General features: G+C 40.6%; 1 protein-coding gene across 1 annotated transcript in view; it reads right to left on the bottom strand.

The window, feature by feature from the left end:
• The window catches only part of Efhb (EF-hand domain family member B), an 87,560-nt gene extending 70,468 nt beyond the window's left edge, over window positions 1-17,092 (bottom strand). The window contains exons 1-3 of the mRNA XM_057751359.1: window positions 17,021-17,092; window positions 4,507-5,352; window positions 378-440 (exon numbers count right to left, since the gene is read on the bottom strand). Coding sequence (XP_057607342.1) covers window positions 378-440; window positions 4,507-5,352; window positions 17,021-17,092 — 981 coding nt within the window. The remainder of the gene's footprint in view (window positions 1-377; window positions 441-4,506; window positions 5,353-17,020) is intronic.
• Between the last annotated feature and the right edge of the window lie 333 nt (window positions 17,093-17,425).

Here is a 17,425-nt window from a genome sequence, read left to right as displayed (position 1 = left end):
CATAAGCACCTACCATTTCAGCTCCAAATGATTCAATGTCCTTTTCTGGCCTCCATGGTTCCCTGCATATATGTGGCATATATCCACGCAGGTGTGTGTGTGTCTGTATCTATGTGTAAACAGGCAACATCCAGGTTATAGCTCATCTCATTATTCCTACTGATACACATCGAATCCTAGAGTTTTTCTGGTAAACTACAGGAAATGTAAACTTTTTCATTTTCTTGGACAAAATCAACAGACATCATCAAAATACAATAAAATATAGTAGAAGTTCAAAATTGACCGCATTAAATCTGTGCACTAGTTCACGAGAAAGACTGCCAGTCTCCTGCAGCTCTTACTCAAGGTACAAAGAAAGATTGGGAAGTGCTCACCCTGGGAAGCTTTTCCGTCAAACAGGTTGCAACTCTGTATCCAACTGGCTTAACTTTTCCTGCCTTAGAGGGAGAAAACATTGATCATTTCAGGGTTTAAAAGGTATTTTAAAAGAATGGACTTGACATCAAACTTGGCCTGTGCCTCAAATACTACAAAGAAAATTTTTTAAATCACAATAAAATAAACAAGTAATTAATAAACAAACAAAAGGCAGAAATTCATCCAGTAATTCTGAGACATCCTGAGGCATTTACTTGCCTCCAACAGGGTTTTTTTCTGCTTTGTTTAGGTCTGGGACTGGCTTCGTAGTATAGGTGACTTTGAATTCCTAATCTTTGCGTACCTCCTTGGTGTTAGGATTGGGATTACAAGTGTGTATCATGTCAACAAGGCATTTTGGTTTTTGACAGAGGGTTTCTCTCAAATTCATAGCAATTCTCCTGCCTGAATCTCCTTGGGGCTGGGATTACAAGTATTACCATGCTCAGCCACAAACAATTCTAACATTTTTCACTGATTAATTTTTTCATGTCCAAATCTATGAGTGTATCTGTGTGTTTCCAATACAATTTTTTTTTAAGATACAGCTCTTCTTACAAAGCTCAAGCTGTCCCTAATTCACAATTCCCCTGCCTCAGCCTCTAGACTTGCACAAAGTCTCACATAAACAAAGAAAAGACATTTTTGATATGTGAAGGCATATTATTTGTAGCTCAGTCCCTAGAGAGAAGAATAAAATCTTACTTGGCTTTGCCACTTCTTTCTAACTTGGGTTTTATCTAATGAACTCCCGGAAAAACAACACACACACACCTTTGCCTTTCATTTCAAAGTGGCTGATATTTTTATATGTACACTGCTCTTTTAAAAATTTAAAGAATTGGAGACTCAGCATGGTGATTCATTCCTGTAATCCCAGCACTTGAGAGTCTGAGGCAGGGACATTCTCAACAGTTCAAGGACAGCCTGAGTTCCAGTAGCAAAATCCTATACATTAATAATTTGTATATTAATTAACTTCTATTAATACACAAAACTATACCAATTAATGTAAATTATCCATAAATAGCTCACAAGTATTCACTCTATTATTCACTATTATTATCCCTTTTTTTTCCAAACATAGTTTTCACCCCAACCCTCTATCTAGTACAAGTGATAATCAACAACCCCTAAACAATTTTCCCAACCTTAAGGACAAACTTTTTTGGGATAGGGTACGTCATTCTCTTGAATTGTTTCACGCTGTCATGTCTCTTAATGGAATGATATTTATTGTAGATTAGATCTATGTGTTCAACTATGTTCATAGCAGCTTTGTTTGTCATAGCCAGAACCTGGAAACAACCTAAATGCCCCTCTATCAAAGAATGGATAAGGAAAATGTGGTATATTTACACAAAGGAGTACTACACAGCAGAAAAAAAAAAACAGCTTGAATTTTGCAGGAAAATGGATGGAGTTAGAAAACATTATTTTGAGTGAGGTAACCCACACACAGAAAGACAATTATCACATGTACTCACTCATAGGTGGTTTTTAAACATAAAGCAAAGAAAACCAGCCTACAAACCACAATCCCAGAGAACTTAGACAGCAATGAAAACACTAAGAGAGACTTACATAGATCTAATCTACATGGGAAGTAGAAAGTAGAAAAAGACAAGATCTCCTGAGTAAATTGGAAGCATGGGGACCTTGTGGGAGGATTGAAGAGGGGAGGGGAGAGGCAGGGAGGGGAGCAGAGAAAAATGTAGAGCTCAATAAATATCAATAAAAAAATTTATTGTTCATTGTGGAAAACTTAAACATCATTCATATATACGTACATTCAATGAAGAATACGATACAGACAAAATAGGCATGGAGAAAGTAAAATTTTTCCTAAAGTCTTCCTTCTGCCCTATACCACATGGCCCCCCCATATGAGACAGAAACTCTGTATGTTCCTTTTAACAACAAGCTTGAATTTAGAGAAGTACAGAGCCATTGTCCAACTCCAAAACCAGCTGAATATATTAATATATATATATTGTGGTGGGAGCACATTCTGCTCCTTCAGTCAACAGCCCACTTGGGCATAGTCTCTTATACTGTAAAAGCAGCAGTAAATGTGTGCCCACTCTCTTGCTTCTGGCTCCTGCTTCCGCTGCTAAACTCTATTCCTATTCACACAGAGGATTGTTGTCTAGGACAGTAATCTGTAAGTTTTCCCCTTAAATAAATAACCTTTTTATTATTCATAATTCTGAACTGATGTGAAATTGTTTTGTGACTTATGTGCCCAAGCTACTTCAAAAGGATGATGGGCATTGAAGAGGCTCTTTATGGAGTTCTTTTAGGCATGTGGGCAAGAAACTGCTCTTGCCTGGACTGCTTCACTGGACATGCTGTACCCACAGAGAAATGATTGCTGAACTTGCCTAAAGGTGAGATGGTCCTTCGGGGCTCCTGCTTCATGAAAGAGTCTGCAAGACATTCTTCAGGATACAGAAGAAAATTACTGAACTGTCTTGAAATTTCTTGCTTCATGAAAAAGTCTGCCAGATACTATGGGCCTGTAGGCTGAAGATGGATGCCCCAACAGTACAGAAAAATGTTGGGTGCCTGTCCAGACAGCAAGATGTCTCTGTCATTTCTACAGTTTTGGAAGTTGCTTACAATGTACTTCCTGTTTACTTAGGTAATATCATATCTTTCTGGAGTCTTTGATGGAGCTGAAGAATTTATAGTTATAGTTCTCCTTAGTTAAGATAAAAGATAAAGTAGATATAAATATTGTAACTGCAATTCTTAATTGATACTTGTTTTGTTATATGTAATTTTACTATGTTAAAATTAAAACCTTCCTTTTTATTTAAACAGAAAAGGGATATGATGTGGGAATCCCCTCTGTGTGCTGTAATTACCACTAATGAATAAAGAAACTGCCTTGACCTGTTGATAGGGCAGAACTTAGGTAGGCAAGGAAGACGGAACTGAATTCTGGGAGTAAGAAAGCAGAGTCAGGGAAACATCATGCAGTCACCAGAGACAGACACACTGAATCTTTCCCGGTAAGCCGCTGCCACGTGGCGACGATATACAGATTAATAGAAATGGGTTAAATTAATGTAAGAGCTAGCCAATAAGAAGCTAGAGCTAATCGGCCAAGCTGTGATTTAATTAATACAGTTTCTGTGTGGTTATTTCAGGGCTACACTAGCCAGGAGACCAGAACAAACAAGTGGGCCCTCTCCAACAGTTCATCATTGAAGGAAGTCAGGACAAGAACTAAAACATGGCAGGAACCAAGAGTGGATACAGAGGCCATGGAGGAGTGCTGCTTGTTGGGAATCTCCAGCTTTGGGCTCCATTCCAAACCCCACCGAGATGTTCACCTGGACACCTGGCCCCACTCCTCCCATTCCAGGTCCCCACCCTCAGATAGCCTACCAAAGGTGGAACCTTCCCCCCATAGCCATCCAAGAGACAGGCAGATCTCTATGAGTTTGCGCCCAGCCAGGTCTACAAGAGCTAGTTCCAGGAGAGCTAGGACTGCAACAGAGAGAAACCCTGTCTTGAAAAACAACCAACCCTCCCCCCGAAAAAAGTAATACTCTGAACTGGCTAGTTTTATGTTGACTTGACAAAAGCTAGAGTCTTCAAAGCCGAGGGAGCTTCAGTTGAGAAAATGCCTCCATAAGACCAGGCTGTAGGCAAGTCTGTAGGCTTATTCAGTGATGTTTAGAGGAGAGCTCAGCCCAGAGTGGGTGTGCCATCCCTGGGCTGGTCACCCTGGGTTCTCTATAAAAGAAGACTGACCAATCCATGATGAGCAAGTCAGTAAGTAGCACCTCTCCATGGCCTACAGCAGCTCCTGCCTCCAGGCCCCTGCCCTGACTTCCTCTGCTGGTGAACTTGATGTTAAAGTATAAGAAAAATAGACCCTGTCCTCCACAACTTGCGTTTGCCATGGTGTTTCATCACAGCGATAGAAACCCTAATTAATCCCAGCGAAAACTTTATTTGTCTCTCCAAACACAAACAGGCCTCACCACTGTATCATTTCAGTAAGACATGGCTACCATACATACAAGAGGAAATTCTAGGAAAAACAAAAAACAAACAACAACATGAACTTACACTTGGCCAGCAAGGCATCCGGTCAAAGAATTTTCCAGAATATATGGGTCTGATGTGCGCTGGAGCCTCCACTCCAGGTTCCATGGCCGTGGGTTCCTTTTCCTCCTCAGGTTGTTGGGCAAATGGGCACTCAGAAGGTTCTGTTACTAAGCCTATTTGAGGCTCTTCATTCTTGGATTCACCTGGTTCCTGGGTTTGTGGCAACCCAATGTCTACCTCCTGGGAGGGCTTCTCTGCATACGGGTTCACCACAACACAGCTGGGCTCTTTTTCCAGTTCTTTTCTGAGTTCCAAACCCACAACAGGCTGCTTTTCTGCTATAGTCTCTGTCCTTGCAGGTCCACAGGTGACAGGCGTCCTTGTGCTCCCCGCCGCCTGTGGACTTGCACACTCTGTGCCCAAAGGAGGCTGAAGTGTCCCTCGGTAAGGAAAACGAGGCAGAAGACCCTCGTTTTCTGACCCCACTCTTCCTGGTAACACACCCAGAGGTTTTGGTCTCTGGAAAGGGGAGCTCCTGTGGCATCCTAAAGTATCCAACTCCATAGGTGTCCTAGAAAGAGTACGTCTTTCTAATCCTACTCCAAGAGCATGGCAAGGCAGCGATTTTGTTTCTGGTGATGCCATCCTCTCCCTCCACCTTGGATTTTGCCCTAGTCTCATTTCAAGCCCCAGGTCCGTGGAAGATTTTGAATCCCCAAGTGCCCTCTCTATTAAGTCGTCCTTTTTTTCCTGGGTTAGTCCAACCTCCATGATTTCTGGTGTCCTCATCCTTCCCAGAGAACTCATCTTTAACGGGGAAGCTGTATTTGGCTCTAGAGAAGTTTGCAAAGCTTTAGGAGACCCCCACTTTAGGAGTACACATTCTCCCTGTACTGCCTGCCTACTGTGTCTTGCCTGCTGCGTTACACCTCACGGAAGGAGAGTAGAGTCTGTTTACCTCGTTACCTGGGAAACAAACGGGGCGGGGCTTGGCAAGCAATTCGCGGTAACCCAACCCGCCCAACTCTCATTCATAAAGCCTCACTCCTTTTCTTTCCCCAAACCCCGGTTTCTTTTTCTTTTTTTTTTTTTAAGAATATTATTTTAAATTATGTGTATACGTGTGTGTGTGTGTGTGTGTGTGTGTGTGTGTGTGTGTGTGTGTGTGTGTGTGTGTGTGTGTGTGTGTGTAGATATCCTGAAAACAGATGCGTTGGGGACTCAAACACTGAAGTTACAAGGAAGTGCGAGAGCTAAGAGCCAACCAAACTCTCTGCAAAAGGAGGAAGATTTTAACCTCTGAGCCATCTCCCCAATATCAGTCTGTGTCCACGCCGAATCCCCAACACCTCCCACACACACCTCCGGGTTTCTTTTTACTATAGAAGGCCAAAAAAAACTTGAGGTGATGTGGCTTTTGGATACTAAACCTAATGTTTATGGAATTCACTTCAGTTTCCCAAGTTATACAGTCCTGTTAGGATGGTTTTAGTAGACTGAGCCAGGTGTGGTGGTGTATAACTGCAATCGCAAAACTCAAGAGGCTGAAGCAGAGGGGTAGTTGTGAGTTCAAGGCCAGCTTGGAGTAAAAGAAACAGGGAAAGAGGAGCGAGAAACAGACAGAGAAATAGATTCAGTTCTGAAGGCTATTGGCCTCTTCACTGGTGATCTGGGATCAAATATTTTGTGGCAACAGCTTCTTTTAGGTGTTCCCTTGCCCACAATTATCTCCAGTGCTTAGAGTTATCTTAGTGTTAAAGAATCAGGAATGGGCACTGTCAATTATCACATGCCTTTCATCTCAACACTCAGAAGGAAGAGGTCAGAGGATCTCTGTGAGTTAGTTCCAGGCCAGCCTGGTCTACAAAGGAGGTCCAAGCCAGCAAGGCTACTTGTCTACTGGATCAGACTCTGTCTCATAACCACAATGCCTACAAACAAAATTTTTTTAAACCCACACACACTCATTCTCCCTATTGTTGACACTGCAACCAGACAGCCTCTCCTCTACTGAGCTCTATCTGCAGCGCTGAAGAAGGGCTGCAAGGCCAGGGAGACAGGTCACCACATAAGAGCACCTTCTACCAAATCTGACACCCTGAGTTCTGCTTGCAGGACCCACACACTGACTCCCTAGAGTTGCTCTCCACATGTGCCCCATGGCAACCTCTCTCACCCCAAAATAAATTAAAATGTAATAAAAAATTTTAGAAACTATTTTAAATTCTAGAAAGATATATTTCACAGTAGGATTATACAATTATCTTCTTCTTATAGGAGCATTTCAAAGTCTTTAGACAACTAGGCTTCAAATTATATTAAGTGTCTCTGTTAAAGTTTGAAGGCCAGGCATAGTGGCTCAAGACTGTAACCTCAGCACTCAGAAGAGAGGAGCTGCACATGCAAGGCCAGCTGAACCTGCATAGGAAGACGTATCTCCACCACAACAGAAGAAGCACTCAGAAGGGAGGAGCTGCACATGCAAGGCCTGCTGAACCTGCATAGGAAGACCCTATCTCTACCACAACAGTTGAGCTGTAACACAGTAACACATACTGTATTTTATAACATGGCAGCTCAATTTTACTGCTTTTAAAGGTGGGATAGTCCATTAATTGGAATTGCATATTTTTTTCCTTAGAGATGAGATATACTGTAATCCAAGCAGGCCTCTACCTTAAAATTCTTTATTAGCTTCTGAGGACTAAGGTTATACTTACATGTTGTCAGAGCTTCTATCAGTTTCTTTCCTCCTGGAGAAGGGGTTAGAACCAAGGACTCACACATGCAAGGAAAGTGCTCAGTCACTAAGTTATACCCCAGCCTTTTTACATTTTGAGACACACTCTGTCTAAGTTGCTTAAGGTGGCTCTGAATTCTTTCTGTAGCCCGTGTTGGCCTTGAATTTGTAATCCTGCTTCTTCAGCTTCTATAGTAACTAAGATTATATATAAGACTGCAAGATTTTTGTTTACTTGTGAGTACATACATAGGTACCTGCAGAGTCCAGAAGAGAGTGTTGGATTCCTCCAAAGCTGGAGTCACAGGGAGTTGTGAGCTGCTGACTTGGGAGCGTGGATGTGCTGCAATGGCTCTATGAAGTTTAACCACTGAACCATCACTCTATCTCCACACACACACACTGCCCTTTTGTTTGGGTTTTTTGTTTTTTTCAAGATAGTGTTTCTCTGTGTAACCCTGGCAGTCCTGAAACTTGCTCTATAAACAGAATGACATCAAACTCAGAGATCTGCCTGCCTCTGCCCCCGCACCCAGTACTAGGATTAAAGGGGTACTCCACCATCTCCCAGCCAGGATAAAATTTACATGGAAGAAATTGTCAGGATGATACTTATTTCTCTGCATGTTAAACCCCACATGTCAAATGAATTAAATTTCAAAAGAAATTAAAAGACTGTTAACTGAATAAACAAAGAAGGAAGAAGACAGAATACCAACTGCAGCTTCCCTTCCCCTCTACCCACAGCTCCTATGGATTCCACACACCTTCCCCTCCTAATCTCCCTCTTCCTTGCTGCTCTAACTCCTGCAGGCAGACCACTCCTGCCAGGAAAACAGGTAGGCTGTCTGTAGATCTTCCCTTCTCCTTCTGCTCCTTTAGAGTCAGCCCCCAGTCTCATCCCCATCTCTATAGCACACCCTACTCACTGTCTTCCCATTCCAAACAGACACACTGAACACTTTGCTCTCCTCCCACTGCAATCCCCTTCAGACCCCTAGCCTAACCCCATTCCTAAGTGTCAACTATCAATACTCAGAAACACATTTTATCTGCAACCTCCAGTGGCCACAACTATCAGGTCCAAAGAATATTTCCTATCAAGCACACAGCCATCATACGCTCCAAATATCCAGACAAGAAACAGAAACCAAGGAACAAAACACCTAACCAACAGAGACAAATCTAGAAATCATCACCTAGACCTATAGTCATCCCTACCCCTGATGCCTAAAAGTCAGTGTAAAAACCGTCATTAATGGCCAGGACACCATGTCTCCCCTAGAACCGAGCTATCCTACCACAGCAGGCCCTGAATGCTCCAACAAAGCACAAGAAAAAGACCTTAAAACTGCCTGTATGAAAATGATAGAGGTCCTTAAAGAAGAAATTAATAAATCTCTTAAAGAAATCCAGGAAAACACAAACAGTGGAAGGAAATATATAAAACTGTTTAAGACCTGACCTGAAAATGGAATAGAATCAATAAAGAAAACCAAAACTGAGGGAATTCTGGAAATAAAAAGTTAGGAGTTTTTACAGGAATTGCAGAGGCAAGCTTTACTAACAAAATATAAAAGATGGAAGAAAGAATCTCAAGCATTGAAGATACAATAGAAGAAATGGTCAAATACATTGATCAGAGAAAATTTTAAATCTAAAAAAAGTCCTGACACAAAACATCCAGAAAATCTGGGATTCTAGGAAAATATAGGAATAGAAGAAGGATAAGAATTGCAGCTCAAAGTCCGAGATTTTATTTTATTTTATTTTTTTTTATTTATTTTTTTTTTTTTGCAATGGCTAAAGAAGCTCCATTTTATGTTAGGCATCCATCTTGGTACCTACTGGCTGTTTGTCTCTGACTCCAGTCCCTGGAAGATGAGTTCCCAGTAATCGGAATTCAGTGACCTCCATCCAGAAATCTATCTACTTGTTACAATATGACTAACTGCTTTTTTGGCTTCTGTAAATTGCTTACACAGATACCCAAAGATTGTTTTGAGTTGCCTTAATCACTTAACTTGGCGGAACACACCCAGTTTTACTTACTTATAAAGATAGTGAAGGTCTTTGTGTGTTTTTCTCTTTTAAAAGTCTTTCCCCATACCCCTCCTACACAGCAATTTCAAATTTGACTCAAAGATGGTTCATCCTGCTAGAAGAAAATCTACAAATTTTTAATTACAATTGGATTGAGTCTACAGTCTTTTCCCAGGGGTTATAAATTCCGTTACATTTGGAAGCCCCAGTGAGATCCCTGGGAAATCCCAAACTCAGGGCCAGAGGTCTGAGCTAGGCCCCAGAGGAAGCATGTCCAAGGTGGACTTGACATACCCTGGGGATCCCAGACTGCAACTGGCCCAAAGTTACAAATTGAAAAGACTTGCCGGCCAGTGTACTACTGAAGTACTGCTGAAGCTTGGGCAATTGGTGAGTTGTTCTGTTCTGTTTGGAGTCTGACATTTGAAGAGACAGAAGGCAAGCTCTGACAACAGTGTAGTCCCAGTCTCTGGGGCAGACTGTCCTTCTTGTTTGGGCGTATGAGTGAAAGAGATCACCATGTCTGAGTTCACCTGTTTATTTGTTTGTTTCCAATTGTGTTGCTGTACTGTGTTTTTCTGTTGTTCTGTGTTGTCTGTTCGATATAGGACTCAACACAACCAAACTTTCTGTGAGCTCCATGAAACATTTTCAGGATTTCTGTAAGGTAGACTGTTTCTGGCTACCTCTACACTAGCCCCACTGAAGTTTACTCTATCTTTTCCCTCTCATTGGCTCACAGGAAGCTGCTACTTAAGTTGCATGGCTACATCAGGAACTTCTCTATGGCCTCCTGTTTGAGACACTGTGCCTTCACTCTGTGTCTGAAGGATGTCTTTTTCCAGGTTGCCCTGTCTCCCATCTGGCTCCTATCTCCATCCATGGAAGTCTGGCTGAGGCTACTCCTTAACTGCAGGGCTGGGTTGATGTGGGTGTCTGGTGGGCATCATAAACCCCCTGTTCTGCTGTCTACAACTCTCTGTGCTGCTGCAGGTGGCCTGCATCCAGAATTTCTTATCTCTAAGCCTTCTTTGTACTCTGCTTGCACTGTCTCTCCCTGGATTCAGTTTTGTAGGGTATGTTTAATATTAAAATATTGTTTTATGGTATTCTACATTATTTAAAAACTGACTCAGAAGTTGGAATGTAGCCTCCCTCTTCCAACCAACCTAAGAATAATAAGAATAGAGGAAGGAGAAGGATCAGCTCAAAGGCCCAGAAAATATTTTCAATAAAATCATAGAAGAAAATTTACCTAATGTAAAGAAGGAGATGCCTATAAAGGTACAAAAGGCATACAGAACACCAAATAGATTGGATGAAAAGAAAATCCACTTGGCACATAATAATCAAGACACTAAGCATACAGAACAGAGAAAGAATATCGAAAGCTGCTAGGGAAAGAGAGCAAGTAACATGTGAAGGCAGACCTATCAGAACTACACCCAACTTCTCAATGCAGACTCTAAAACCAGAAGGGACTGGATAGGTGTGTTGTAGACTCTAAGAGACCACAAATGCCTGCCCAGACTACTATACCCAGAAAAACTTTCAGTCACCATAGATGGATAAAATAGGATTTTCCATGATATCTGGGCAGTGGTGGCAAATTCCTTCAATCCCAGCACTCAGGAGGTAGAAGCAGATTTCTGTTAATTCAAAGTCAGCCTGGTCTACAGAATGAGTTCCATGACAGCCAAAGATATACAGGGAAACTCTGACTTGAAAACAAACAAAAGATGAAAGAAAGAAATTAATTCCATGATAAAGTCAGATTTAAACAATATCTATATACAAATCCAACCCTACAGAATGTCTAGAAGGAAAACTCCAAATTAAAAAGGTTAATTATACCCATTAAAACATGGGAAATACATAATCTCAGACCAGCAAAATCAAAAGAATGGAAACACACACATAAACCACCACCACCAACAACAACAACAAAGAAAAAATAACAGAAATTAATAATCATTGATCATTGATATCTCTCAATACCAAGAGTCTCAATACCTTAATAAAAAGACATAGACTAACAGAAAGGATTGCAAAAACAGGCTCCACCATTCTGCTACATCTAAGAAATACACCTCAATATTAAGGATAGAAATTACCTCAGAGTAAAGAGTTGCAAAAACATATTCCAAACAAATGTACCTAAGAAACAAGATGATGTAGCCATTTTAATATTTAATAAAATGGACTTCAAACCAAAACTAATAGAAAGAGAAGAGGACCCTACATACTCATCAAAGGAAAAATCCAAGAAGATAACATTTCAGTTCTTAACATTTATGCCCCAACACAAAGCCATCCATATCTGTAAAAGAAGCACTACTGCTGGGTACAGTGATGCACACCTTTAGTCTCAGCCCTTGGGAGGAAGAGGAAGAAGAAGAGGGTCTCTGTAAATTTGAAGCCAGCTTGTTCTATATAGTGAATTCCAGGATAGCCAGAGCTATGTAGAGAGACCCGGTCAAAACAAACACAGAGAGAGAGAACTACTACAGCTTAAATCACATATTGACATACTGAAACAGCCTGGTCTACAAGAGCTAGTTCCGGGACAGGCACCAAAGCTCCAGAGAAACCTGGTCTCGAAAAAAACACAAACAAACAAGCAAACAAAAAAAAAAAAAGTCAGACATACTGAAAGTGGTAGACTTTAACTCCCCCCCCCCTCACAATGGACAGTTCACCTAGACAGAAACTAAACAGAGAACTGGTGCTAACAGATGTTAAAAGCCAAATGGACCTAATAGATACTTATAGAACATTTCACCCAAACACAAAATAATATACCTTCTTCTCTGCACCTCATGTAACTTTTTTCAAAATTGACCACATATTTAGATAAAGTAAATCTCAACAGACACAAGAAAATTGAAATAACTCCATTATCCTATCACTCCATCACAGATTAAAGCTGGATATCAACAACAGAAAGCTTACAAATTCATGGAAACTGAACAGCTTTCTACTGAATGAAAAATGAGTCAAGATGGAAACAAAGAAAGAAATTAAAGACTTTCTAGAATTTGATAAAAATTAATACACAATATATCCAAACTTATGGTGCTAAGAGGACACTAAGTTCCTCCATTTAAAGAAAAAAAAAACCCTGAAGAAAAATTTCACACTAGTGACTTAACAGTGCACCTGAAAGCTCTAGAACAAAAAGAAATAATCACACCCAAGAGGATCAGACCACAGAAAATGATCAAACTCAGGACAGAAATCAATAAAATAGAAACAAACAGAAGAATACAAAGAGTCAATGAAACAAAGAGTTGGTCCTTTGAGAAAAATCAACAAGATAGACAAATCCTTATCCAAACTAACTAAAAGATGTAGAGAGAATACCCAAATTAACAAAATCAGAAATGAATAGGTGAACATAACAACAGACACTGAAGAAATCCAGAGAATCATAAGGACATATTTTAAAAACATGTACCAAATTGGAAAAATATAAAAGAAATAATTAATTTTCTTGATAGGTCTCACTTACCAAAGATAAATCAAGATCAGATATGCAATTTAAACACCAATCTATATGCAATCTATAACACCCAGTAAAACAAAAGTAGAAATTAAGATATTAAAAGTCTCCCCCCAGGGGGGAAAAAAAAAAACAAACCTGAGCACCTTAGTTTTAGAAGAGAATTCTACCAGCTTGTTAAAAAAAAAAAAAAAGTTAACACCAATACTCTTCAGATTATTTCACAGAACAGAAACCAAAGGAATATTGCCCAATCCATTTTATAAGGCTATGGTTACCCTGATACCCAAACCACATAAAACCCCAAAGAAAGAGAATTGGAAATCAACTTCCCTTATGAATATAAGTGCAAAACTTCCCAATAAAATACTTACAAACCAAACCCACAAACACATCAAAAGTTCATCCATTATGATCAAATAGGTCTCATCTTAGAGATGGAGGGAAGGTTTAATATATGAAAATCAGTAAATATAATCCACTGTATAAACAAACTAAAAGAAAAAATATCACACGATCATCTCATTAGATGCAGAAGAGGCCTTTGACAAAATCCAACACCCCTCATGATAAAAGTCCTAGAGAGATTAGGGATACAAGGAATATACCTCAACATAATAAAGGCAATTTACAACAAGCCTCCAGCCAACATCAAATTAAATGGAGAAAAACTCAAAGCGATTTCTAAAATCATAAATAAGACATGGGCCGGGGCCGGGTGGTGGTGGCGCACGCCTTTAATCCCAGCACTCGGGAGGCAGAGGCAAGTGGATCTCTGTGAGTTCAAGGCCAGCCTGGTCTACAAGAGCTAGCTCCAGGACAGGAACCAAAAGCTACAGAGAAACCCTGTCTCGAAAAACCAAATAAAAAAAGACATGGGCCGGGTGGTGGCAGTGTACACCTTTAATCTAAGCACTTGGGAGGCAGAGACAGGTGGATCTCTATGAGTTTGTGGCCAGCCAGATCTACAAAGGAAGTTCCAGGATAGGCACCTAAGCTACACAGAAAAACCCTGTCTCAAAAAACAAACAAACAAACAAACAAATAAATAAATAAATAAATAAATAAATAAAATAAGAAAGACATGGTTATCCACTATCTCCATATCTATTTAATATAGTACATGAAGTTTTAACTAGAGCAATAAAACAACTGAAGGAGATCAAGGGGATACAACTTGAAAAGGAAGAAGTCAAAGTATCTTTATTTGCAAATGATATGACAGTATACTTAAGTGACCCAAGGAACAGCTGATAAGCACTTTCAGAATAATAGTTGAACACAAAAATCAGTAAATCTAAATCAAATTCAGTAGCCATCCATATACAAATGTACTGAGAAAGAAATCAGAGACACAACTCCTTTCCCAGTAGACTCAAATAATAGTGTAAGAGGTCCTTCTGTTTATGTGTTGTTTTCAATGGTTAATAAAGGAACTAATTTGGGCCTATAGCAGAGCTGTAGGGGAAGAGAGCTAGGTGGGGAAAACTAAACAGAATGCTGGGAGAGGGAAGGCAGAGACCGACACCATGGAGCCACCTCCAGAGTCAAACATGTCGGAAATTTGCTGGTAGGCCACGACCTTATGGTGATACACAGATTAATGGAAATGGGTTAAATTAAGACGTAAGAGTTAGCCAATAAGAAGCTAGAGCTAATGGGCCAAGCAGTGTTTAAATTAATACAGTTTCTGTGTGATTATTTTGAGTATAAGGTAGCCAGGTGGCTGGGAACCAAACAAGCGGGCCCTCCTCCAACAAAATAGCATAAAATATATTGGGGTAACTTTAACTATGGAAGTGAGAGACTTGTTTGATAAAAATTTCAAGTTTTTGAAGAAAGAAATTAAAGAAGTTATCAGAAGATGGAAAGATCTCCAATACTCATGGATCAGTAGGATTAACATAGTAGAAATGGCAACCTTACCAAAAGCAATCTACAGATTCAAAGCAATACTCACCACAATTCCAGCATAATTCTTCATAGATTTTGAAAGGAAAAATATCAACTTCATATAGAAAAACAAATAACTCAGAATAGCTAAAACATCCGGAACAATGAAAGAACTCTGGAGGTGTCACCATCTCTGATTTCTAGTTGTACTACAGAGCTATAGGAATAAAAACTGCACAGTATGGATGTGAACAGGTATGTTGATCAAAGGAATCCAATCAAAGGTCATGAAATAAATCCACACACTGATGGATACTTGATTATTTTGTTGTTGTTGTTGCTGCTGCTGCTGCTGCTGCTGCTGTTTTGAGACATGATTTATCTATGGATTTGGACCCTGCTCTTGTAGACCAGGCTAGCCTCGAAATCACAGAGATCCGCCTGCCTCTACCTCCCGAGTGCTGGGATTAAAGGCGTGCACCACTATCACCCAGATGAGACTTGATTCTTGATAAAGAAGTCCGAAATACACATTGGAAAGAAGGCAGTATGTTCAACAAATGATGCTGGTCAAACTGGATGACTGTATGTAGAAGAATGAAAATAGATCAATATTTATCACCCTCACAAAACTCAATTCCAAATGGATAAAAGACCTCCACATGAAACCAAAAGCAGGTACACTAAACTTGATAGAAAAGAAAGTGTGGAATAGCCTTGAACTTATTGGCACAGGAAAAGACATCTGACCAGAATACCAGTAGCACTGGCACTAAGAAGAACAACAATTAATAAATGGGACTTCATGAAACTGAAAAGCTTTTGTAAAGCAAAGGACACTGTCATTTAAACAAGTGGCAGCCTACAAAATGGGAAAGATTATTACCAACTCCATATCCTATAGAGGGCTAATAAGTACAAAATATGAAGAACTCAAGAAAATAGGTTTCAAAAAAAACAAATAATCCAACTAAAAAGTGGAGTATAGCCAGGCAATGGTGGCTCATACTTTTAATCCCAGCACTAGGGAGGCAGAAGCAGGTGGATGTTGGATGTTGGGTTTGAGGCCAGCCTGGTCTACAGAGCAAGTTCCAGAACAAGATTACCCAGAGAAAGTCTGTTTTGTCAAAAAAAAAAAAAAAAAAAAAAAGAGGGTGGTAGAAATATAAACTAAGAATTCTCAACAGAGAGCTCTCAAATGGCTGAGAAAAGTTAAACATCCTTAGCCATCAGGGAAATGCGAATGAAAACTGCTTTGAGCTTCCATCTTACAACTGTCAGAATGATCAGTAACACAAGTGACAGCTCATGCTGTGGAGGACGAAGAGCAAGGGGAACACTCCTCCATTGCTGGTATGAGTGTGAGCTTGTACGGCCACTATGGAAATCAATATGACAGTTCCTAGAAAGTCAGGAATCAACCTACCTCCAGGTTCAATACTGCTCTTGGGCATATACCCAAAGGATGTTTCATCCTACCATAAGGACACTTGCTCGAACATGTTCATTGCTACTCTATTTTGAATAGCCAGAAACTGGAATCAATGTACATGTACCTCAACAGAAGAATGGATAAAGAAAACGTGGTACATTTACACAATGGAGAATTACTCAGCTGTAATCATGAAACTTACAGGCAAATGGATGGATCTAGAAAAAAAATCCTGAGTGAATTAACCGAGACCCAGAACGATAAATATGGCATGTAATTGCTTGTATGTGGATATTAGCCATTAAATAATAATAATCAACCTACAATCCATAGACCCAGAGAGGTTAGCTATACTGGAAGGGACTAAGGGGTCACATGGATCTCCCTGGGAGAGGGGACAAATAGATTAATGTTAGATTGGGGTGGGGGGACAGGGGAGATAGGAACGGGAGCATCAACTAGAGAGCACAAGGGGAGACAGGGTTGAAGAAGAGACTACAAAGACAAACAGCTGGAAGAGAGGGGAATTTGAGGGATGGTACGGAAACCTAATACAGTGAAAACTTCCTCCAAATATATGAAGGCAATCCTAATGAGGTCTCAACTGTCCTCTCTTGTCACAGAATTCAGCTTCTAGTACCAGAACTGAGCTTCAGTCAATTGAGTTGGCCAAGTAAGTCCCATGGAAATTCCCCAAACAACCAGGCTGTTGCCAAATCAATGGGTTGCTTTCTACAAACTGACAGTGGAGCAACCTTAGTGAGGATAATTATACCCACACTACCCTCAGAACATGGAGAAGTTGAGCTAGTGCCTACAAGGACTCTTCGCCCCCATATTTTAGTGTCTTTAGCATAGGCGTGTATTCTGAAGGCTACCAAAAGACAATGTGGACACCAACCCTGCCACAAAACCTTTGACCTACCTGCAACACATGGAAAGACAATGGTGGCCAGCCGTTACTGACCTGCTTTTTCAGCTCCGGCCTGACCGCCATTCTGTGTCCGCAGACAACAGCTCCGTTGCTGCCGCTAAAGGTAGCTTTAACTAAATCTCTATTCTTTTATTTATAAATAACATCCAAGATTCAAAGGCTGTGGTGAAATCCTGCTGCCTCAGAGAGACTGATTTGCAACTAGCTAACCTTCTCTCCTTGCAAGCATCTCTGAAAGACTCATGTTTCTATTCCGCCAAACCAGAAAAGTCTGCACCACTCCAAATCCCTCCCTACGACTTCCTGTCTGTCGTTTCTGTTGCCTGCCTCCCTCCCTCCCTTCTTCCCTTCTTCCCTCCTTCCTCCCCTCTGCTCCCTCTCCTCCCTTCCCCCCCT

The sequence above is a fragment of the Chionomys nivalis genome, chromosome 19 (assembly GCF_950005125.1).
Source record: "Chionomys nivalis chromosome 19, mChiNiv1.1, whole genome shotgun sequence".
Taxonomy (NCBI): domain Eukaryota; kingdom Metazoa; phylum Chordata; class Mammalia; order Rodentia; family Cricetidae; genus Chionomys; species Chionomys nivalis.
The sequence above is the reverse complement of the archived record's forward strand: the minus strand, read 5'-3'. Positions and strand labels throughout refer to the sequence as shown.